Source organism: Emys orbicularis, chromosome 21 (assembly GCF_028017835.1).
Source record: "Emys orbicularis isolate rEmyOrb1 chromosome 21, rEmyOrb1.hap1, whole genome shotgun sequence".
Classification (NCBI taxonomy): Eukaryota; Metazoa; Chordata; order Testudines; family Emydidae; genus Emys; species Emys orbicularis.
The window spans coordinates 4,637,070-4,661,936 of NC_088703.1; the positions used below are offsets into that span (position 1 = coordinate 4,637,070).

Below are 24,867 nucleotides of genomic sequence, written 5' to 3' on the forward strand. Positions count from 1 at the left end.
TTTATCCATCGGAATTTTTTCCATCCCTATCAATTTTTTGTCCCTCCCTCCCCACCACTACACATTTATTCAGTCTTTTTCTGAAGCAGGTGGATTGAGAGAGGATGGTTTTGGTTGAGTGAAGACGCTCCCTGCAACTTATTTTGGGCACTATGTGCATTTAATTGTTTTTTAAATGCTTGTACATCTAAAGAATAAAAGTTGGCTAGTCAAACACTTTTCAATAGGCAAGCTGGCTAGTCAAATGCTTTTCAGTAGGTACTGATTCATAAAATAAGCATTAACGTTCTCTCCAGATGAGGTAAATGGTAGGAGATCTAGCGGAAGACACAGATGTTGAAGTGTTGGACAATATCAATCAGTGGTGGCTCAATGTCCATACAGTTTCTAGTTTGACAAAAATAACTTATGAGAGCAGGTGTCCAGATTTATTTTGAGCCCTGGTGAGTTGATTATTCTTACTCAAACTCCTGACCTGCAATATCATAGAACTGTAATTCTAGAAGCCTAATAACTGTATACGGCTGCATGAACAAACCTCCCTAGAGAGCACTGCTATCCAGATGCTGGGCCATGTGACTCCAAGAAACTCTCACACACACACACCCCATTGTCTATATCCCCGCCCCGCTGGAACAGATCACTTCCTGTTTAGTCTGTGTTTCTATAAAACTTCCTCCTGCATAGCAGTGGTGACACACATGGACACATTAGAACAATACTGAGTTTGCAATAATGAGAGAAACGTTTATTTTTGTGCAACAGGCACAGCATCTTGTTTGTGCCAATAAAAGCAAACAGCAAATTTAGAACAGGTATCACGTGACAAATTTAGTAGCAAAAGAGTGGTGAAAAAAGGAATGAAAACCTTGTCCATACTTAAAGCTAACCCCACACAACAATTGTAATGTAACCTACTACATGTACCTCTGTGTGCTGGTCCTGTGTACAGAAAGTGAGGGAAAAGTGAGCAGATCAGTACAGGGAGACACTTATTTCCACCTTTCTAATATATGTACTTTACAGTTCTCAATCCTAATGTCAATCCCTTGCCACACCTACTATGTCTGTGATGTGCAGTTTGTCACATGCCCCTTTGCTATGTGCATGCTTGCTCTGTGCAATAAATTAACAGGTGAAAAAGAGACACTGCCCTCTCAGATTTGGCTCCAAGATCAGATGAAAAACCTCAGCACACCCCTTTTGGGAAGCTGTCTAAAATAATGCTGCCATACTCTAGCTCACAGATCTACTGAAATTCAATACAAATTTCAACACGTACAACTGCCAAGATGACAAAATCCTCATCTTCCCCAAATAACCCTATGAAGTACGGTACACTATGCTTGGACAGGGCTAACAAACAAGAGAGTCCTCTTCAACGGAGAAGAAGTTTGCAATCGGTGTTTCAGTCAGAGATCCAACAATGAGACGACAGGAAGCTGTAATTGGGATGACTCCAATCACTAGAAAGCTTTCAAATTGTACATCATTTTAATCATCTATAGCAGGGGTTCTCAACCTTTTTCTTTTCAAGGCCCCCCCAACATGCTATAAAAACTCCATGGCCCACCTGTGCCACAACAGTTTTTCTGCATATAAACACCAGGGCCAGCATTAGGGGAGAGGAAACAAGGCAATTCCCTGGTGCCCCATGCCACAGGGGGCCCTGCGAAACGAAGTTGCTCAGGCTTTGGCTTCAGCCCCGGGTGACAGGACTTGGAGCCCTGGGCTTCAGCCCCAGGTGGTGGGGGCTTTAGCTTTCTGCCCTGGGCCTCAGCAGGTCTAATGCCAGCCCTGCTTGGCGGACCCCCTGAAACCTGCTTGCAAGCCCCTGTGGGCCCTGGGCCCTCACTGAGAACCACTGGTCTATAGCACAGCAGGATGATGGCGGAATACAAATACTAGAACTATGAATCTCTCTTCCTTCCTTCCTCAGAAGTAGTAGCTGGATGAACCATAAAGGGGAAAGGAACTGCTGATAAACGTTTACAGGAAGCAAATTCTGATGACCTAGCAGATTTCTAAAGAAGTTTGTGAGGGTATGTCTTCACTAGCAATGTTAAACGCGGTTAAACGCAACACCAGCACTGGGAGAGAGCGCTGTAAAAAACCCACTTCCACGAGGGGAGTAGTACCAGCACTCCCAGCTGGTGCAGAGTCTACACTGCCACTTTACAGCACTGAAACTTGCAGCACTCAGGGGTGTGTTTTTTCACATCCCTGAGAAAAAAAAGTCGCAGCGCTGTAAAGTGGCAGTGTAGACAAGGCCTTAGACTCAGCCGAAAGGCAACAGAATGGTGTAACCTGTAGCTCTATCTCTAGCTGCCTGTGACTAGATGCAGTGTGCACCAAAGTCGGGGCATCAAGGAAATTTGAGGCTACAACATATGTAGAAACCCTTCTAGAACTTCAGGCAGTAAAAGGGTTACTTTGTAAATTTCAGCTGGAAACGTCACCCTTCGGTGCCACCTGCCAGATGTCTAATGGACAGTCCCCTGCCCTTAGCTGGGCATGTGTCACTCGTTAGGGAACCACTAAAAGGGTTAGAGAGCAGCAGCAGGCACTCAGCAAGAAGAAAGCAACATCATCCCAACATCCATCTTCATTTACAGCAGCTAATTCTCAGTTAGCAAATCAGACTGAAAGCCTCTACAAAGGAGATAAATTAAGTCTTTAGAAAGACAGACGCATGTCATTGCTACCTATTTTTTAGAATTCACTAAAAAAAAAAAATCACCAAGAATTGTACTTACAAAAAAGCACGTCCAGTTCATACAATAGAACTGCCTGCCCCACACATCTCCTGCTCAGAGAGAATATAATTGTTTGGTCTTTAAAAGGGTAAGGGCTCTTCACAGCACTTCAGGCCCGCTGACAGTTTCTATAAAAACAGCAGGTGTCTTGGCTGGGTCTCAGCATTAAGAACCTTGCCAGAAACAAAGGCCTGCATACAGGGATATTTATAATTTATGCCTGCATTGCTATGTAGGAGACTCACTTGGAATCTGCTCCAGGACTCCAACTTCTTGTTGGACGGAGACCAGGAAAGGGTGGGAGACAAGGAATAAAGCAGCAGCAATGACAATACTCTTGCTTTCCAAGGAAGGGCTTGAGAACCCACTTATTAGCACCTAATGAAGCAGCACATTCTTCAGTGTTCTTCCCCTCTCAAAGCAGAGGCTCTGGAAGTTGCCGTAACAGGTAAAGTAGAGAATGGCTTTAGAGTGAGAGAAAGTGGAAAGCAGACAAAGGACCAGGAACTAGAAGTGGGTAACTGACAAAAAGCTTCAAGGTTTATGCTTTGTACTCCCTATTAATGAAGCAATTATATCATGATCCTGCTGAGAGTTCTCCACACAGACTTCAAAGCATAGCTGTCTTTATTTTAAAAATATTTAATCATCTGTAAAATGGGAATAATATTTAGCTATCTCAGAGGAGTGAGGGTGGATTAATTAATGGCTGTGCAGAACACGAAAACACAAAGTGTTGCATAAATGCTAATGTATTATGCTTTGGACAACAGTATGGTACATAGCTGACAAAATGGTATATGAGGTTGTGTTTGTTTTTTAAAAAAGCAATAAAGCAGAGTCTGGTAGCTGTTCAGAGAACAGAATTACCTTGAGAGCCAGAACTATTTGGATCTTTGCATTCTTGAAGTAGCTCATTGATCTGTTGGAACTTGGCAAAAAATAGTGTTTCTGCTCAACTGAGCTGAACTGCAAGGGCACAGCCCCAGCGTGTTGAAGGATTTGATCAGATTGCACAGAGTGATACACTGACACAACGGCATCGCTTTGATGGCAGGAATATGGAGAGAATTCTAACAGCAGCCCAGAGCAGCCTGATGGTTAAGGGAAAAGCTGCCCATTCTCCCTGTAACAAAGGGGAATGATGGTTAAGTGCCAAGAAGCATCACCTAGATGATGGCATCTCTGCATCTAAACCACATCAGGCAAAACTTCAGGCAATTCACTTGGACAAGACTTACATTCTGGGATGAGGTTTTAGCTACTTAATTACTCGACAAGATTAAAGGCGAAAGAAAACGGATACAAATGTAAATGAGGACTGAAGGGTGGGTCAAGCAATGACTACACGTATGCTGGCAGCTTTTTTCAACTTGCAATCACAACCAACTTGTAAGGAGGTCACAAGCAGAGCTACCTTTTCCCACTAGACATCTGTGAGGAATTGATGCTGGAATCTGGTTACCAGCACCACTCTCCAATGCTGATATGCTTTACCTGATACACCAAATGAGAATAAAATTGGCACCCTGCAATCCTAATCAATCTAGGCACTCTTCCAGTGTGGGCAAATGGGGCTACTCAACTCCACATATGCCAGCCTGAAACTGAAAGAGGAGGAAAAAGCATAGTAATACTTTCTTACTAAGCAAAAAAGTCAGTGGCCGTCTTTTTGTTCTATGTTTGTACAGTGTCTAGCACACTGGGGTCCTGGTCCATGACTGGGATTTCTAGGCACTACAATAATAACTGTATTTTTAAAGTGAATTTAATGCTGGTGAAAGGTGTTGGTTTGGTAATATTGGAGACTGATGTTTTCTACTTACAGTCCAGACAGCAGTAACACAAGCTGACTCCCGAGAATGTCTCAAACCTGATTTGAATAAACTATTTCTCGCATTCAGAAAGACTGTTCAGCTTCAGTGTGTCATTCAATTATTTGCTTCCAATGAGACTGCCAATTTGCAGGCCAATTAGTGACAATAGTGATGATGATTTGTGAAATATGGAAACACATCCTTGTTTGGGGCTGGACCAAAAGTCCATTTGTTTGTTTCATATGGACCACTGAAGTTGGAATATGCTAAATTTCCTACCAGTAACCTAGAGGTGAAAAGCATCATAATCCATTGTTAAAATCTACAGAGTTAAAGTTCTGTTGCATTAAAACAAGGTAGCTAGAACTAAATTACATCATCTCTTACCAACTGTGATCACACCAAGTACTGAATCAGCTATAGAAAGCTTGCAGACTATGGAAGATGCTAAGAAAGAAGAAATTTATCATGAAAATCAAAGTGACTGAAAGGCTAGTAGAACATAAGAACAGCCGTACTGGGTCAGACCAAAGGTCCATCTAGCCCAGTATCCTGTCTACCGACAGCGGGCAATGCCAGGTGCCCCAGAGGGAGTGAACCTAACAGGTAATGATCAAGTGATCTCTCTCCTGCCATCCATCTCCACCCTCTGACAAACAGAGGCTAGGGACACCATTCCTTACCCATCCTGGCTAATAGCCATTAATGGACTTAACCTCCATGAATTTATCCAGTTCTCTTTTAAAGAAGCCAACACTGGACATGTTACTCTGACAGTTGGCCTCATGAAGGTGCAGATGCTGTATGCTTTAAGTAATGCACTACTGCATGGATTATATTAGGTATACTGTCTCAAAGGCCACTGTGAACACTCATGAAAAGATAGAATTGAAATGGTATGATCAAGCCCCTTGTGATGCCTGAAGCTTGGATTTCATGAACCAACTGTTTTCTCCCACATACCTGGAGGGATCTTTGCCTTTTACAGGAACAAGCAGATAACATTGAACAGAGTGAGGAAGGCTACTAACTAAAAAGCTGGCAGGACAAAACAGGAATATGTTAAAACAACACAAAACTTGCAGAACCAATTAAAATGCCAAGCACAATTTGCCTCTTACCAAACTTAAATTCTAAAAGCTGATGAACACTCTCCTCTATACATCCCTGTCTTGGATTTCGTGCCAGTGTATATTTTGCTCTATTATATCATTTTAGCCCAAAGAAATGAACAAAATCTGCCCTGCAACAAACTCTAGTATCAGATGAGTCACTAAAAAAAAAGATTAGAGGGAATTGGATCCTCTTATTAGCAGCTTGATCTTTGAAGATGGAGGTCATAATGCCTTAACTGAAGTCTTCCTATTTTCTATTTGCCAGATTCAATCAGTTCTTCAGGGATAGCTAATGGATTTTGCAACATCACTATACAAATCTTTCAGCAGATAAGAAAATGTGGAGTATTAACCTTCATTTTACATCTATACAAAGCAATAAGTGTGTAAGTGTTACTATGTTCGTTTTAAGACCAGGAAAACAAAATGACAACTAGCTATGTGACCTTGGGCAAGCCATAACCTCTGGGCCTAATTTACACCATCTGTAAAAGGAGAATAACATAGGCCTGGTCTACACTAGGCTTTTATGTCAAATTTAGCGCCGTTACATCGAATTAACCCTGCACCCGTCCACACCACGAAGCTATTTAGTTCGACATAGAGCTCTCTTAAATTCGACTTCTGTACTCCTCCAAAACGAGAGGAGTAGCGCTAAATTCGAAATGGCCATATCGAATTAGGCAAGGTGTGGATGGAAATCGACGGTAATAGCTCCGGGAGCTATCCCACAGTGCACCACTCTGTTGACGCTCTGGACAGCAGTCCGAGCTCGGATGCTCTGATCAGCCACACAGGAAAAGCCCCGGGAAAATTTGAATTCCTTTTCCTGTCTGGGCAGTTTGAATCTCATTCCCTGTTTGGACAGCGTGGCGAGCTCAGCAGCACTGGCAACGATGCAGAGCTCTCCAGCAGAGATGGCCGTGCAATCTAATAGAAGGAGGGCCCCAGCATGGACTGATCGGGAAGTCTTGGATCTCATCGCTGTGTGGGGCGATGAGTCCGTGCTTTCAGAGCTGCGCTCCAAAAGACGGAATGCAAAGATCTACGAGAAGATCTCTAAAGCCATGGCAGAGAGAGGATACAGCCGGGATGCAACGCAGTGCCGCGTGAAAATCAAGGAGCTGAGACAAGGCTACCAAAAAACCAAAGAGGCAAACGGACGCTCCGGATCCCATCCCCACACATCCCGTTTCTACGAGGCACTGCATTCCATCCTAGGTGCGGCCGCCACCACTACCCCACCACTGACCGTGGACTCTGAGGATGGGATATTGTCCGCGGCAGGTTCCTCGTCGGACATGTTAGCGGACGGGGAAGATGAAGAAGGAGATGAGGAGGACGAGGCAGTCGACAGCGCTGGCACCGCTGATTTCCCCGACAGCCAGGAGCTCTTCATCACCCTTACCGAGATCCCCTACCAACCGTCCCCATCCCTTACCCCGGAGACAGAATCAGGGGAAGGATCAAGCAGTGAGTGCTTTAAATATCTAAACATTTATTTTTACAAGAACTGGAATATTTATAATATTAACAATGGCTGTTTATTAAAGTGCTTAAACATGTAAACAATTATCTGCAAAAAAACTGGAATATTTACAATAGTAACAAAGGGTTTTTCATGATTTGTCTGCCTTAGGCTCTTCACAATTTAGTCCCAAGTATTTAAAAATTTTTGTACAATGTCCGGTAAGTCATGATTATGCTGCCCAAGACGCTCCACTCTTTAGTCCCAGTGCACCTACGCGAAAATCCGGTCAATATGGCCGGGGATGGAGGCGAAATCCTCATAGGAGAACTCCTCGTAGGTCTCATGAAGGTACATTTCCAGCCTGTTCATCAGGTTCCTGGGTAGGGCGATCTTAGTGGGCCCTCCGTGGTAGGACACGTTACCGCGCCACGACACCATCAGATACTCTGGTATCATCGCCCTGCAGAGCATAGCGGCAAATGGCCCTGGTTTCTGAAGGCTTTCTTGAAACATCCTTTCCCTCTGGGACTCCGAGATCCTCAGCAGGGTGATGTCGCTCATTACGCCCTGCTTTGAATTAGGGAGGGGAATGTTAGTATTGGGACTGCTTTACAGCCACGCGGTGGAGGGAGAGGGGCAGCATACAGGGATCGTTCCCTGGAACAGCCGCGAGGGGGTGGGACAGGGGCAGAGTTCATGCTGTCCTGATTGCTGGCAGCAGAGACTGGCATTGCTTTCAATGTGAAAGGAGGCCAGTGCTACTAGTACAGTTTTAAGCAGCCAGAAGTCTACGGCTTACCATGATTGCACGCTACAGAAGTTCAGGTGTCCTGCCACGCTTCTCAGATAACTGCAAGACCACTGCAGGACCCCAGGCACTGAAGGCGATGGCCGAAAATTCGACCTTGTCCTGAGTGCGCATGTGAGAGGTGCAGTGCATGGTCTTGTTCACAGAGAAAGACTAGGTTCTTTGTACACAACTTCATTTATCTGTCTCAGGAATTCACTCCATTTTTCCCATTCACACAGACACATCTGCGACTGTCTCCCAACCCAGCCTGTCAGCACACTCCCAGAGGCTAGCGCAGATTAGGAGGAGGAAGAAGACGACGCGGGAGGACATGTTCTCAGAACTAATGAGCTGCTCCCGAGCCCAGGCAGCCCAGCAGACACAGTGGAGGGAGAACTTGTCCCAAATGCACCGAGCAGTCATGGAACGGGAGGAGAGGTGGCGTCAGGAGGACCAGCAGGCTACTGAAAAGCTGCTTGGACTAATGAGGGAGCAAACGGACACGCTCCGGCGCCTTGTGGATGTTCTGCAAGACCGGAGGCAGGAGGACAGAGCCCCGCTGCAGTCTATCTCTAACCGCCCTCCCCCGCCACCAAGTCCCACACCCCCCTCACCCAAAGTACAAAGAAGAAGGGGCGGCAAGGGCCGTTAAAACTTTCAGTCAACCCCTGCAGACTGCTCTAGCACTAGAAGGCTCTCATTCCCCAAAATTTTAAAAGTCCTTTCCTACACACCTCACAGAAGCCCCCGTGCAAGTTTCAACCCCCACGTTTCATGTCTGGTTCATAATAAAATATTCGTTTCTGTTAATTACTGTTTCCATGATTTTATTTTGGAGGAGAGTCTGTCTGAACGAGGGGAAGGGGCATGGTAATTGGACAGGACAGTCACCTTTACCAGGGTACAGAGGCGGGGTCAGGTCCAGGATCAGGACACATACCCAGTGCAGTGACTAGTGACCCTGTTCAATCTGGGAGGTGGTTTTCATGTTCTGGGGGGGGGTTGCTCTGTGACTTTGTGGCGGGGGAGGGCAGTTACAGATCTAATGCATCACAGAGCCCCGCAGCAGGGGAGCTGTAACCCTCCTCCCCCTGCCAGACAGTCACATAGCCGACACATACACGCTGTCCCGCCCAGGAGGGCTGGCAGGCTCTGTTGAAACAACCAGTCCACCACTGCGGAACCCGTCATTCCTGGAGTTTAGAAGCATCATTTGCATCACAACACTAAACCCGCACCCCGCCACAGTCTGCGTCCCAGGTTTAAAACATTCCCGCGAAAACAGTAATAAAGACAACGGTGTTCATTAACAAAACAGAACAGATTTTATTTTTTGGGAAGGGGGTGAAGGGGGTATGTAACTGGAGAGGATAGTCAACGGTAACTGGGTAAAGAAACGGTTGCAAGTTCAGGTTCTGAGTCCACAAACTTAAAATTCACTGGTGACCCTGCTCAGTCTGGAAACTGTCTTTCAAAGCCTCCCGGATGCACAGTGCGTCCCGCTGGGCTCTTCTAATCTCCCGGCTGTCTGGCTGGGAGTAATCAGCAGCCAGGCGATTTGCCTCAACCTCCCACCCCACCATAAAGGTCTCCCCCTTGCTCTCACAGAGATTGTGGAGCACACAGCAAGCTGCAATAACAATGGGGATATTGGTTTCGCTGAGATCACAGCGAGTAAGTAAGCTTCTCCATCTCCCCTTGAGACGGCCAAAAGCACACTCCACCACCATTCTGCACTTGCTGAGCCGGTAGTTGAACAGTTCTTTTTCTGTGTCCAGGGCGCCAGTATAGGGCTTCATGAGCCAGGGCATTAGCGGGTATGCTGGGTCCCCGAGGATCACTGTAGGCATCTCCACATCCCCAAGAGTTATTTTGTGGTCCGGGAAGTAAATACCTTCCTGCAGCCTTCTAAACAGACCAGAGTTCCTGAACACGCGAGCGTCATGAACCTTGCCCGGCCATCCAACGTTGATGTTAGTAAAACGACCCTTATGGTCCACCAGTGCTTGCAGCACCATTGAAAAGTAGCCCTTTCGGTTGATGTACTGGCTGGCCTGGTGGTCCGGTCCCAGGATAGGGATGTGAGTCCCATCTATAGCCCCACCGCAGTTTGGGAATCCCATCGCGGCGAAGCCATCTATGATGGCCTGCGCATTTCCCAGGGTCACTACCTTTGACAGCAGTACCTTCACGATTGCCTTGGCTACTTGCATGACAACAACCCCCACGGTAGACTTGCCCACGCCAAACTGGTTCGCGACTGACCGGTAGCTGTCCGGCGTTGCAAGCTTCCAGAGGGCTATGGCCACTCACTTCTGGACAGTCAGGGCTGCTCGCATCCGGGTGTCCTTGCGCTTCAGGGCAGGGGACAGCAACTCACAAAGTTCGAGGAAAGTCCCCTTCCGCATGCGAAAGTTTCGCAGCCACTGGGATTCATCCCAGACCTGAAGCACTATGCGGTCCCACCAGTCCGTGCTTGTTTCACGGGCCCAGAATCGCCGTTCCACAGTATCCACAAGACCCATTGCCACCGTGATGTCCTCGGCACTGGGTGTCCTGGTTTCAGACAGGCGTGTGCTACTCTCGGAGTTCAGGTCCTGACCCCGGTGCCGTAGACTCCTCGCCTGATTTCTCTCTATCTGCCTCAGTGAAAGGTAGATGATGAGCTGCGATGCGTTGACAACGGCCACAACTGCAGCGATGGTCGCAGCGGGATCCATGCTCGCAGTGCTGTGGCGTCCGCGTTGTCACTGACCAGAAAAGTGCGCGAACTGATTTCCCGCCGGCGCTTTCAGGGAGGGAGGGCGGGAGTGACGGTTGGATGACGACAGTTACCCAAAAGCACCCTTGACAAATTTTTTTACCCAGAAGGCAATGGCGGCTCGACCCAGAATTCCAATGGGCAGCGGGGACTGCGGGAACTGTGGGATAGCTGCCCACAGTGCACCGCTTCCAATGTCGACGCTTGCCCCGTTAGTGTGGACTGACAAAGTCGAATTACTGTCCTTAGTGTGGACACACACGTTCGACTTTGTAATATCGATTCCACATATTCGATTTAACTAAAATCGAACTACTCTCGTAGTGTAGACATACCCATAGTTACTAACTGCATAAACAATGGACCAGAGAACCACATGAAAACATGCCTTACAGAGAGATTTAATAAGCTTTAGTTAGCTTATTGAGAAAGCTAAGAGGCACCTATGTCATGTTCTATAAGCACTTCCACAGTCAGATAATATCTGATTAGAAGGCTCTTTAGACAAGCAAAAGCATAACAAGAACTAATGGCTGAAAGTTGAGGCTAGATAAATCCAAACCAGAAAATGAGGCACATTTTTAAAACAAACAGACACAGTAGTTAGCCACTGGAACAACTTACCACTGGATGCAGGAAGCACAGGATGAAATTCTATGGCATGTGTTATGCGAGAGGTCAGACTAGATGAACACAATGGGCCCTTCTGCCCATAAAAATCTATGCACATACCTGCTACATCCAAGTGTATCTATCTAATGCAGATGAGCTTACCTCAGGAAAATAACTGCCAGAATACAGCCCTTATCTGACAAAGAATGAGTTCAACAGACTGATGAGTTGAAGTAAGTTTTTATTTTGACTCAAAGAATCAGAGCACTGACTGGGGCCAGCTCAGGAATTCCTCAAGGTAACATGCTATTGCAGCTTAACACTTTAAATGTAATGGGTAAGTTACTAAAAAAGGGACACCAGAACAAGTATTTTTACTCTATTATTTATCCCCTCTGAGAAGCTTGAAAGATTATTTGTCATTATTATAAAAATTATTAATTTTGCCATTTTCTATTTGGCAAATATTTGAGGTTCTCTCCATGTGTTTCCAATGGAGCTTGAAATTAACAAAGCCTTTCAATTTACTTAATTGTTTGTGCATCAACATCAAGAGCTAGTAATTATGTTTGGCAATTAACTTGTGCTCCCTCTGCTGGCTCTGAGGTAGCCAAGCACAAAACATTTTTTTAATCCAGGTATTCTATAAGCAATGGGTTTTGGAGGAGATTTCCCCTGTCCTGTGATCTTTTAGTTAAAAAATACTTCAAATTTTCATCTGTGATCGATTTTTACAGCACTTATCGCATAATATTTAAGCACTGAGTTCTGCACCTAAATTACTAAAATGTGTCCCTTTAAACCAATGCACAGTTTAGCAGGTCTATGAATATATGTTTTTCCTACAGAAAGGAGCTCTCCGTATCAGCACTTCTCATGCACCTCAGAGATTGTTCCCACCCAGGTAAGACTGTCTCACCTTATAGGTCAAGAACTGATGAAGTTCACCTCCTTTTTAATTAAAACTTGGTTTCCTGTCAGAGGTCTGCATGCCATTGAGGGTCTTAGAATAGAGAATATAGTTTTCTAAAAATAGGCTTTTTCTTATTCTAATTTAATTCCCAACGGTGCTAAGCGCTGACAGATTTTTTTAAGATATTCTATTTTTATAATTCAAAGCAAGCGCACAATACAAAAAGGTTTAAAAATTGCAAAAACCTCTCCACTTCAAAACAATTCCTCAGACTGTACAAGACTTCTACCAATTCAGCCCTCCTTTGTTTTTCAGGAACAGCGCTCCAATGCCAATGAAAAGAAGTATACCACCCTACCCTGCTTGCCAAGGGACAGCTGCTGCAAGTATGAAATCACCACTGTTTTGCAAAGCAGTAGCAACATTGTTTAAGAAGACAAGAGTTTAAGGATGAAAGAATGAGAATACCCTTCCATTTAGTAGCTATTATTATTGTTCATTGTAAGGAACAATCTTCTACAGCCCAAGTTGGCAAAACCTGTGTGGAAAGCTCAATTTGAAGCAAGGAGCAGCACTGACCTTACATAATCACCGAAGAATAGCCTTCTCAATAATTTCACGTTACAGGAACAAAACTATAGTCCTATTGGTGAGACAGGGTGTTTACACGGCAAACCACTATAGTTCCTTACAACAAAAAATTTTTTTTTTCCATGCTGTAAGATTACACAAGGTTCAAATTTCATACCATTCAACTTGTCTGTCAAAATTCACCATCTTTTGAAGGGCAGGGAAACCTGAGTGTTCACCAGCTACTGTTTATTCATAATTCACACATAACTCTCCAAATGAAAATATGAAAATTTTGGGGGGGAATTCCCTTATTTCAGGACTAACTCCACATTTTCCATCCTTACAGAATAAGGAACACATAGGTAGGCAGCAAGTAAGACGTATACTTTCTCACTCAAAGAAGAGCGTACTAAAGATGAGGTATTACTGGCAAGGCCATATGAGCAAGGCTATGCATCTGGATTTCCAAAGGAATATTGGGAGAATGGTTTCTCTAGCTCATCAATTGCACAGCTCCTCTGATGAACTATCTTTAAAACACACTGGGGGGAGGGAGAGGGCGGTGCATGAAGAGACTTTCGGTAGCATTGCCCTCATGAGCAGTCCTGAAATGTACACAATTCATTTTGAAATCAAGTAGGTATAGCAGACAACAGGCTGATTTCAAAATAGCTCAGAAAGAATGAAATGAAATCATGACAAACATACCCAGCTATGACTACCATGATAGGTGCATTAGAAATGCAATTAAGATATTTCATTTACATCTGCAGTGAAACCATTACCTGGTATGTAAATTTCACAGCTTCATAGCAACTAGCAAATTAGCTGAGAAGTCAGAGAATTTCCTGCCCTTTCCCCCATTAGCATTCTGCACACACTGCTCTGTTGCTAGATCTGCTATTCTTACACCAAGCCCTTTGACCTCTTGACGTGGGCGCTGGGAAATGCCAACTCTTTTAGATACACACAGTGGACTTTCATCACTTACGCTTACACTACTCCTTCAAATCGACATTTTAAATATATGGTCTCTGCGTCTCTATTCTTCCCCTCCCTCCACATACATGCCCTCAAAAGATACTCCACCATTTATTTACAGGCATTTCTATACTGTAGTATTCAAGGGCCTATTGATTTATGGCACAATACCAGATCTGGACCACGCTTATATTTAATTTTTCTCAAAGATGCAGGACAATCAACTGAAAACTGATTAGTTTTAAATCATTGCATGCTCACTGGTAACACTCCTGGGACGAGGAAGTTTAAGTCTGAGAATTTTTAATTGCAAATTATTTGTCCCTAAGGTGTTCCAGACTCTAAAAAAGTAATCCACTGCTTTCTGCTGTGCTTATAAAGTTCTGTGCTTTTTACACTGACCATACAGGCATTTGTTTTAATAGGATATCATACTGCCAATGTTAAACCCATAAAGCTGAAATGCACAGACAAAAGTCTCAGCTCCTGGGTACATTATCCTACATATCTAATTAGTAAATGATATGTTACTCATGAATTATAAGGAAAGTGGAAGCCTGAAGGAGGAAGATAAAGGGTTAAGTCTCAATTTTGGGATCTACATATTATTAAAAGTAGCAATTTAGCTTTATAGGATACATTTCTATCTTTGTATGCAGTATTGTTGTAGACATGTCAGTCCCAGGATATTAGAGAGACAAAGTGGGGGAGGTAATATCTTTAATTGGACCAACCAGCTCTTCCTCGGGTCTGGGAAAGGTACTCAGAGTGTCATAGCTAAATACAAGGTCGAACAGATAGCGTAACATAAGTAGACACCACATTCTAAAGGACCATTCAAGGTGAAGCGACCCTTTAACATCCCTATAGACACAGGACAAAAAGGGGAGTAAGTGGATTACAGATTGTTATAAAATGACATAAATCCAGTGTCATTATTAAGACCATGATTTTTAGTGTCTTGCAAAGTTATAAATTTAAGCTCCCAGGCTTGTCTTTTGAAAGTATTGTGCAGGTTTCCTTTGAGGATGAGGACTGAGAGTGATCAGTCTATAACTGACCTTTGTGGAAAAAAAGAGCAACTCTGTGTAAACTCAAAAGCTTGTCTCTTACCAATAGAAGGTGGTCCAATAAAAGATATTACCTCATCCACCTTGTCTCTGATTATGATTAAGGCATTTTAGGGTGTGTGGTCCCAGATTAGATTAAGTTTGTTTGTTTTTTCATATTTCTTACCTATCATAGCATTACTACAGAGCAGAGCGAAGGCTGTTTAGGTGCCTTAATTATGCATTTCTTTCTTTAACATGTTTTGACTTCTTTTAAATATTACCTTAATTTTTAATTTCTTGGGTTTACAATACTTTATTTTTGGATATTTACAACAATATTACAACAACATTTCTTACCCTTAAATTACTGATACACACTATAAATCTTCGCCTCTTAATGTAGTTCACGTTTCCAGGAATTTCCTTAGTTTTAAATTTTAAAACGTCATACACAAACACTAAAAAAGAAGCCTAAAGAGAATTCTACCATGCAAGATTTCTATTTATTTCAAGATATGTAGTATCAACCTTACTTTGTTTTAATTTTGACTTTTAAAGGGCAGATTCATTGGTGTACGAAAACAGTGCAATGTCGCCAGAGTTCACAAGCCAGTGGATATGGGTTTAACAACAGCTTTGCGTAACACAAAGCTGCCAAAGTGTTCTGCTGAATCTATCCCTTAGCCTTCTAAACCAAAAAGGACATTGCAGATTGTGTTGCAGAGATCAGTGCTGTGTAAAGGGAGAACAAGGAGAGCCCCGTCCGTAAAACCCAACATGTCTGTGGCTTTAAGAGCTTCCCCTGCACTCCCGCCTCAATTCATCAGTACTTCCTGAATGCACAGTGGAGTTGAGAAAGCAGTGTATGGGGAGACTTACAAACTCTGATGGCTCAAGCTAGTATGCCACCATGGAATCTTTAAAGAGCAGTGCTGGTTGGACCACAATCTACTGATGAGAATTCCTGACTAGAGACCACAGAGCCTCAAATCAATGAGTCATTATATGCAATAGAACTGCTGGACAAAAATCAGCTGTGGAGGAAGGGTGGCCATTGGTTGAGTAATCTAACATCACAATGACCCCATTTACAGTTACCCGAGCCTGTCTGTAATCTGTATCATAACAGATACAACTCATCTTAATTACAATTTAATTTCTTCAAATATAGCCTATGTCCATGATTTCAATTAATTTTAACTACATGGGAAGTTTGAAGTGTGTTATTTCATTGTTAAGATCATTTGAAACAAAGATGACTTACAGATGTTAAATTTCTTAATGGACTCAAATTAACTAACTGTAGCTCAAAATTAATCAATGGATTTACTTGTAAATTCTCAGAAAATTCATAGCGTACTCAGAGTTAGTGCTGCTAGCTTGGGGAAGATATTGCGAAATTGGAATCATGCTTGCTAAGGGGGGGGAACAGGGACACAGGCAAGACTCTGCGGCATCAGAGGTGGGAAGGGGGACACAGGTAAACGCTCTGCGGCGTCAGAGCTGGGAGCAGAACACTGGGGAATAGACTATCGGCGTATAGAGATACGCCCAACTGGTGTGAAGGGCTTCAGAATATGCTTGCTTAGAAACTAACCCCAAAAAACATTGCATTGTCTGTGCTTCGGACTTCTGGTCTTTTGCTGCTTGCTGTCTGCGTGATAAGAACCAGGAAAGTGGGAGGGTGAAGGGAAAGCCAACACATTTTACTTACGAATCAAAGCAGTTGAAATCCTACTTTAAGTGCAAATTGGAACTCAGCCTTAATTATGGAGTTGCAACAAGCACCTCTGTAACAAAAAAACCCTATAATTGCATATAAAAGATTACAAAATTGGTTACAGCACCGTTCACCTCATAGGAACACAATGCCTTTCCAAAATATGCAAAGTGAGTTTGTGGGTCTCAGCAGAATTCCTAGTAGACAGGAATCTACGTAAACCTCTGTCACAAGTGAGATGGTTTCAGACTCAAAAGGAGAGTGCAGAGGAGACTAAACTCCACTAATGCCCTCATAGGTAACCCCCTCCATACCAGGGTTGAGGTAAAGTGGACATACAAGGCTATGTGGCACTCTTCAATTATTTCAGTTCTACCTGTTCTATTGATAAAATATTTCAGTTCCCAATGCTGACAATTAAATACCTTACCACAAACAAGGTACTTCAGAAAATCCCACCTTAAATTCCTTTTGAATAAGGTAGTTTTTAATATGTCGATTTAATATCTAGTCATAGGGCCATTTCAAGAAACCTGTGCTCCAGCAAGCCAGAAGTCCTGTTTATTGTCTAATTCAGTAAAGGAATTTGGCAGTTGTGCAGACTGGTTTCAACTGAATTCAGTGGTTCTCAAACTTTTGTATTGGTGACCCCTTTTCACACAGCAAGCCTCTGAGTGCGACCCCGCCTTATAAATTAAAAACACTTTTTTATATGTTTAACACCATTATAAATGCTGAATGCAAAGCAGGGTTTGGGTTGGAGGCTGACAGCTCGCGACCCCCCATGTAATAACCTCGTGACCCCCTGAGGGGTCCCGACCCCCAGTTTGAGAACCCCTGGAATAGGTGTACAGCCATGCTGCTTCAGTGATATTTTCTGTTAGTAGATTCAAGAACTTTGAAGTATTCGTTTTCCAGTCTCTCAACTTCCTGCTAATTTGCCTGAGACATACAGCACAGCAAAATCAAAGACATCGGTCCTGGGGCAATGGAGAACTTCACTCACTACTCGATACTCCCAACATCCCCGCCTATATGGATAAAAATATGGGGGAGGAATTTTGACTGCCAAAACATGACAGTTGGTGGAAAAGAGATCGATGTTCACTGCCAAAGGAGTTTGGCACCAAACACTGTGACTCTCGGTCTCTCAATGGGGAGACGCCCTGGAAAAGAGTAAATCTGATTGCAATGGCTGCGCCTAGTGTTATCAGTATAACAGAGATAAGTAAAGCACCTTAGGCTATTTTTTAAAAAAGGAATGTTGAAGAACCATTCCTACAGCATCTACTTGCCTAATCTAGATACCTTCAGTTCTAGGGTCTCTCTGGGTTCAAGACTTTTTATCTTCCTCTGCATTTGTTTATTCTCCCGTTTCAGGTTCTGAGCCACAGAGGGGTTCCTTCTTGATTTTAGCTAAGTGTACTTTGTGACACATTCAGAGCTGCTGCATAATTTATGACTGTTTGAGTGTCATGATTTACTGCAACAGGAGACTGTCTGAAAAAAACCGGCAGGATGGGAAAGAATTGCTCAAGATAAGCCACCTCTTCGCAAACACTTGAGGGTGGTAAAGGAACAATGCCAGGACTATTATCTTTGAAGATTTTGCCTCTTCTCCAGCTAACCTACAAAACTAGTATTAATCAGGACAGGAAAAGGCCTGAGAACACACGAGATCAAAAGGACTCTGGCAGGTTTAAAAAGGAATTCTCTCTCAAGAGGCAAGTAGTTGTTCAGGGAAACCCAACTGGGACGACACCCCATTAAGGGTGTCTGAAGAAGCTAGGAGGCCTAAGTTACTGTCAGGGAAGGGTATGCATTTAGCTAAGCTAGACATGCATGCAGACTATTTTAAAATCCTTTTTGTCTAAATGTTCTGGGAAATGTTAAAATAAACAATTACTTGGTTCTATGAAGCCTGTCTAATCATTGTATACCATTGGTCACAGACTCCCAAAATGAAGAACCACAGGTTACCCAAATTCAGTCAGACCTGCTGGATAGGCAGGATACTGTAGCCTAGGGCCCAGTCTAAGAGTAGAAGAATGGCAGAATTCCACCCTGGGATAGGTAAAGGCATGAGACTTGACACCTGAAGGGGTTCACTGAAAGAGAACAGAAGGGGGAAAACAGGTGCGGCTAGCTCTAACCATGACATACTATACTAATACCAATATATTTGCATAAAATTGTTGGCAATGTATCAAAATATAGTAGTTTCATGTTAACTTCTCGTTACTGTATGTGTTAAGGTCGTCAGCATTCCTTTTTTAGCGAAGAAATATACTGATAAACCTGTTTAACATCGCCGTTGTGTAAAAAAAATAATCTCAAAGCATTCACGTGATATCATCTCATGATTGTAGGATTATATCCATGGATAAGGATACTTTCAGGTATGGAGACAAATGGACAAAGGAGGGAGTTAGAATTTAAATTTTTATTCCTGTATGACTAAATTAAGTTAAAAACAAGGCTGTAAAAGTTGCTAGCAAGGTGCTTTTAAGGACTCAATTTTGACACCAATTGTTATGTAGTCACCAAAGTCTCCTGCCTCCTTTTCATGCTCCGTAAAATCTATCGTTGCCATTTATTCTATATATAAAGATGTATTCAAGCCAAAGATTACATCTTCCATCATTATTGATTCTGTACTCTTTGGCATTTCCCCACAGTAAGTTCAAGGAGAAGGACCACCCGTGCAACATAACATAAGGTGTTCATCCCTTCTCTTTACAGAGGTGCCCGCAACAAGCCCCACACTCTTGGGAAAAGTGGGCCTCTGGTACCCAAGCTCTGAATCTTCAGACCAGTCAATTATACACCCCAAACCCCCCAAAACTACACACAGGGTGAGGGAAGCACCAAGAAACAGCATGCTCTGAGCTCGCTCCGTTTTCAGTGGACAAAAGTAACTACTGGGCAGCTGGGGCCACTCACCCTTCTACACCCTCAGAAACCTACATGAGAACAAGCTATGTGGGGGGAGGGTTAAGGTGAAAAATGGTTACAAGTGACACTGCTCTCAAAGATTCAGGGGCCGGGGAGGAGAGGGGGGCACACTTATCCCAAGAACTGTACGGAATAAGTACGGGCAATCATGTTAGACAACCACTTTCGCTACAGTAAAACAAACACTTTAGGTTTTCTTTGGCACAGCATCAGTCTTACTATTAAACGATTTCTTGCTTCAATCACATTAGATTGTAACATTCAACTTAAGGAAGTAACCCAAGAGTATTCTGCAAGAAACTTTATTAAGACTAAATAAAACAACACTTATTAGGAACAATATTTTTTTTACTTAGGTGCAATACAAGGATCTCTCTACACAAGAGAGATGTTCCTTGGTGATGAACTATTTACTATCATCTTCCTTCCTTCCTTCCCCACTCTCTGCTACCTTCCTCCACACACAGTTCACAGAGATCTAGTCAGAAATTAGAAATTAAGAACATGTGTAGGGGCAATTTAAAAATATATGAAGTATACAAATGACCGTTAAAGAGTCATTCTGAGCCCAGTTTTTAATGCTCATACTAATTGGGTTGTCTAATTTGTGAGGTTGATGCCAGTTAAGTCAACCGTTCCCCTACTACTCTGTTTTAGAAAGTGTATGCTTTTTTCTCATGGAGGAAAAAGACTTCTATAATCCAAGGTATATTTTAAGTCTCAAACTCTAAAGCCAGAAATTAGCATCTTACCTTTGTTGTCCTTCTCAAGCTTCGTAAAATGTTCCTTCTCCTTGGATCTTCTCCATCTGCACTTTCATACGGAATAACAGCATTATCCCCCTTATATCCTTGGGATGTCTGGTCTTCTTCTTTCTTCCTAATGGGCCCCAACTCATCATCGCTTCCTACACTGAAACTGGTTCTGTAACTGGCAAATCTCCCAAGTCTTGCACATCTTGTCCGATACAACACAGGTTTACTAACAATAGACACCTTTCGACCACGTTCCAGAGAGCTTGTGTCCATTTCACTGTCTGAACCATTACCACCGCCATTAGACTGAGTTTTGTTAATATTACGAATGGTGATGATTTTGCCTTGGGTGCTGTCATGAGGCACAGAGTATATATTTTCCTCCTCATTCCTTGGTTTGACCACAGCATCCATAGGTTCTGCATAATCAGAAGGGTCAAAACCATCTGTAGGCAGCCAACTACTAGATGACACAGACTTCCTCTGTCCGTCTCTATGCCCTTGTTCCAAATAAGACAGATCCCCCTTTGTAATGTCAAAGTGTACAGGGGGCTTTGGTTTCACTGGAGGAGGTACTTTGTTGTTCAGCTTGCTTTCGAAAGTGCTCATAACAGAAAAGACAGACAGACCATCATTCCCCTCCAGCAGTTCCATTGACAGTTTAGAATGATCTTTGGGCAAAGTGGGCATGGATGTGTCCTCTCTAAATGGGCTGTAAGATGGTGGCTCAGTGTCTTCTTCTGAATCCTGAAGGTTTGAATTACAATGAGGTGAGCCAGCCCGAGGTGAATTAAACACTTCTTCCGTCGTGCTGCATGCTTCAGCAGCATTATCATACATATGAGTGGCTTCAATTATATTTTTTTTCTCCACCACATCTTTAAAGAATGAGTGAAAGATCTCAAGTTTATGTTGAGGCGGGCTACAGGGTATTGTCGTAAACTTTCCATCAATTTCTTGGGCAATCTCCTGTCCCTCAGTCAGCTGTTCTCGACTTAAGTCATTGTCTAAAATGTCTATTGAGCCATCTGTGAGTGCCACAATTTGAATAGGGATAATATCCTGCACTTCACAAAGAAAGGCACGTAACATAGCCAAGGACGCCTTACGTTTTGCTGAAAAAAACACAATGTACCCATGGACTAACCGGCTTTTCCTAATGCTGAATGAGGAATGGTATGAAAGGATGGACAGTTCTATCCGTCTTTTGTGTGGTCCTATTGGTAGTTCAAGTAGAACTGAGTTACTACTGCCACACTGGGAAGGTCTGCAGGTTTGGGACTGAAGGATAGGTAGAAGGATGTCATCTGCATTAAAAGGATCTCCACACAACAAACACATAACAATTCGAAGGTCAACATCTGCTAAATCTTTGATGCTAGATGTAGAACTTACAAGATTTAAGTTACGCTTCGAGTCCAGTAATCCTTTCAAAACCTGACTGATTTGCTTTTCATTAATGTTACGTCCATATCCAATGCCAGCAGAAGCGGGGTCAAGAAAGACACACTGTAGTTTACTGGCAATCTGTTGACCTTGCTGTATTAAGCTATGCAGTGTTTCTCCACTGGTGTCCCCTCTCTTGTTAACCAGTATTAGTGTCAGAGGAAGATGAACCAAGTGATTGTCCCTTCTGCCAAGGGTGGACTCTCTACTCTTTTCAATACTTTCCACAACGTAAGATAGAGATTCCTTCGAATTATAAAGGCAGAGACAACCGTGTGGCTGAAATGTTGGTGTCTGAAAAGAATTAACAGGAAGTCGGACATTACCCTCAATTGGTCTCAAGGAAAGTTCATACATTTTACCATCTATCACATACTTGTCATCATTTGTACACAGAGCTCGAATCTCATTTGCTAGTTCACGTGCGAGGCCATCTTTGCCAAGAATAACTAGATTGATCCTATCTATATTGGAATCAGAAAGCAAGTTTTTCTGATTGCGCTCAGATTGTCTTATAAACCTGGAACTGATCAAGTGCTCGATTTTAGAGTCTATACAAACTGGGCAGCTAGGACAAGTTTCCTTAGTTGGGTGATACACAAAATGAATGTGCTTCAAAATAAGGGCGTCTCGCTCAGCTTGCAGCTTTTGTAAAGCTTTAAATCTTTGCTCTTCACCTAAAACCTCTTGAATGACACCCATTTTCTCTTTGCTAGGTTTAGCATCAAGCTCCAGCTCATAAAACAATTCTGAATATTCCAGAAGCAGTTCCTGAAACTCCTCCTTTGCCTTTTCTATAATTTGTTTTTGGTGTTTGCAGTAGATGTCCATATAGACAGATTCCTCCAGCCACATGTAAAATTCCTCATTCATAATAAAACTACGAGCCTCTTCCCATGGTTTTCCAGGTGTTATGAAAGGGGAAGTCTCCAGATTTTCTTTGAAAGCCCTTCTCATTTCTGCTCTTTTCCTCTCATTTCTCAGCTTTTCTAAGTGAGCTTCATAAAGTTGCTCTGCAGGCAGAGTCTCCATCAGGTCAAAAGGAATGCATTCGTTTTCCATGTTGTCTATATGGCTAGTAGCATCCCAAGGGGTCTCATCAAGAACAACAAACCATTTTGAGAAATCTGGCTTAGTCTCCAATAACTTCTCTACTTTTATGCAGCTCAGGTGATCTATTTCATCCAGATTAGGAATAAGAGCATCAAATGCTAGAGGAAGAGCAGCAAGATACATCTTTCTTCTGCGCTCTATATGCTCTTGCTTGAGGCGATGGACATGTTGTAGGAACAGCTTCTTGGCTTTCTGTGTTCCTTCCAAATACACGTAGTCCCGATATTCTGGAGAGGACTGCATCTTTCGGCTGACATTCGACCATGTTTCATTGTGGTTTTTGACAATGCGGCTAACCAGCCATTCATACTTATCTTTTGAAGCAGCTATCTGTTGGCTCTGCTGTTTCAAAGCTTCAAAGTAGGGGATAATTTTAGTCTTCCCCCTACTTTTATCAATTAGCTGCACTAAAGTGCTGAAAGCCAGGTCAACGTTCACATTGGATCTAGCAGATGTCTCCACAACCTGGAGATTCTTTTTGCTTAAGGCAAAAGTATGTGCATCTCTAATGTACCGCTCCACTCCTTCATCACACTTCGTCAGGACCACCACAATGGGCTTTTTTGTTTTTGCTAGTTGATTGTAAAGATTTGAAATAAACTTAAGTTGATCATCAAAGTTCCTGTTCATACCTCTACTAACATCGATGCAGAGAAGAAAGCCATCAATCAGTAGCTTTCCATCTGGCATTTGTTTTTGTTCAAAGTCCTGTTCCAGCCCTAGCTGATCAGTGCAAAAGTACATGAGCTTTTCAGCTGATGCAAGTTTGGTTGCAGCTGCCCTTTTGATATAGGGCTGCAGGGCCGTGCTACGATGTGGCTGAAAAGTCTGGTCGTCAATAAATTCAGTCTGTTCCACAATATGCATTTTACAGTCCACGCAATCCTCCAGGGGACGCCCAACTTCCCCCCAGTACAGAAAGTGATCATTATTGACGACCCTTCCTCCAAAGTCACTGGTGCTGAGAACTGAAGTGTGGTCCAAATGAAAGTCATCTGCACTAGGCCGCACAAACCGATTGCAGAGGCAAGACTTCCCAATGCCACACTGCCCCTTCTCCTTCTCCGTCCCGGACAATCCCACCACATTAATGTTGTAGGTGGGAGTGCGAGCATCTTGCTTTCTTGCCATCATCATCATCCACACATCCTGCCACAGTCAACTGCTTCCGAGAGGATTAGTGTTTCCAGTACTCCGTGCAATTTCAAAGCTTGCTGGAGTAGGGGTGACAGTTATCAATCCAGGCGGACTGCCAGGGCAATGAAGTTTGCTGTTCCCATACCGTATGCACCAGCAGCAGCTCAGTTCTCACTGAGTCTCATAATTGGATAGCCTGCATTTCCCCCTAGGAAAAAGAAAAAGAATAATCAGTATTTCAGCTCTGAAATTATAGTACGAATAGAACTGAACTCAAGAAAGACTCGGTCAGTACAGTTTAATACATTGCATTTAATCACAAACACAAATGGCAACTAGTTGTAAACTGTTCCTTAAAATATTTTATCAATGCAGTGTCTCAATCTTATTATTCTGACTTTCACACTCATTTGCCATCTCCCAGAAGTCCCACTGCTTAGCTGTATATGTTTGGTCACCCAAACAAATGGGAATACTAGGCTAGGAGAGGTACTCTGACCATGCTACCACCTCAACCATGATTTTGTAATCAGTTAGAAGGAGATCACCTCACCCAGTTACAAGTTACAGTTCAGTTTGTGTCCAGACAGCAATTTTTCTTTCATCACATTTATGTTTGTGTATCTGCACCTACCATGCGCCTAAATCAAGTTTGTAACAGTGCACTAGACAGTTCTCCTTCTGGTCTCAACTGGGATTTGAGTGCCTGGAGAACATGCACAAAGATAAGCATAAGAGGCAACCACACCAGCTGGCAGGAGGGAAGACCACCCAAACCAGGTACCCAGACACAGGTGAGGGTCCTGCTCCCAGTTCAAAAAGCTGTGACAGACTGATTACAGGATAACATGTGCCAGCCTAGGCCTCTGGCAAGGACAAAACATTTAACTTCCACGGTTA

The 24,867-nt window shown here is 43.3% G+C and overlaps 1 protein-coding gene across 1 annotated transcript in view; it reads right to left on the reverse strand.

The window, feature by feature from the left end:
- Positions 1-23,977, reverse strand: part of ARHGAP35 (Rho GTPase activating protein 35) — a 73,034-nt gene extending 49,057 nt beyond the window's left edge. Inside the window, exon 1 of the mRNA XM_065420799.1 lies at positions 20,269-23,977. Coding sequence (XP_065276871.1) covers positions 20,269-23,970 — 3,702 coding nt within the window. The 5' untranslated portion in view covers positions 23,971-23,977. The remainder of the gene's footprint in view (positions 1-20,268) is intronic.
- Between the last annotated feature and the right edge of the window lie 890 nt (positions 23,978-24,867).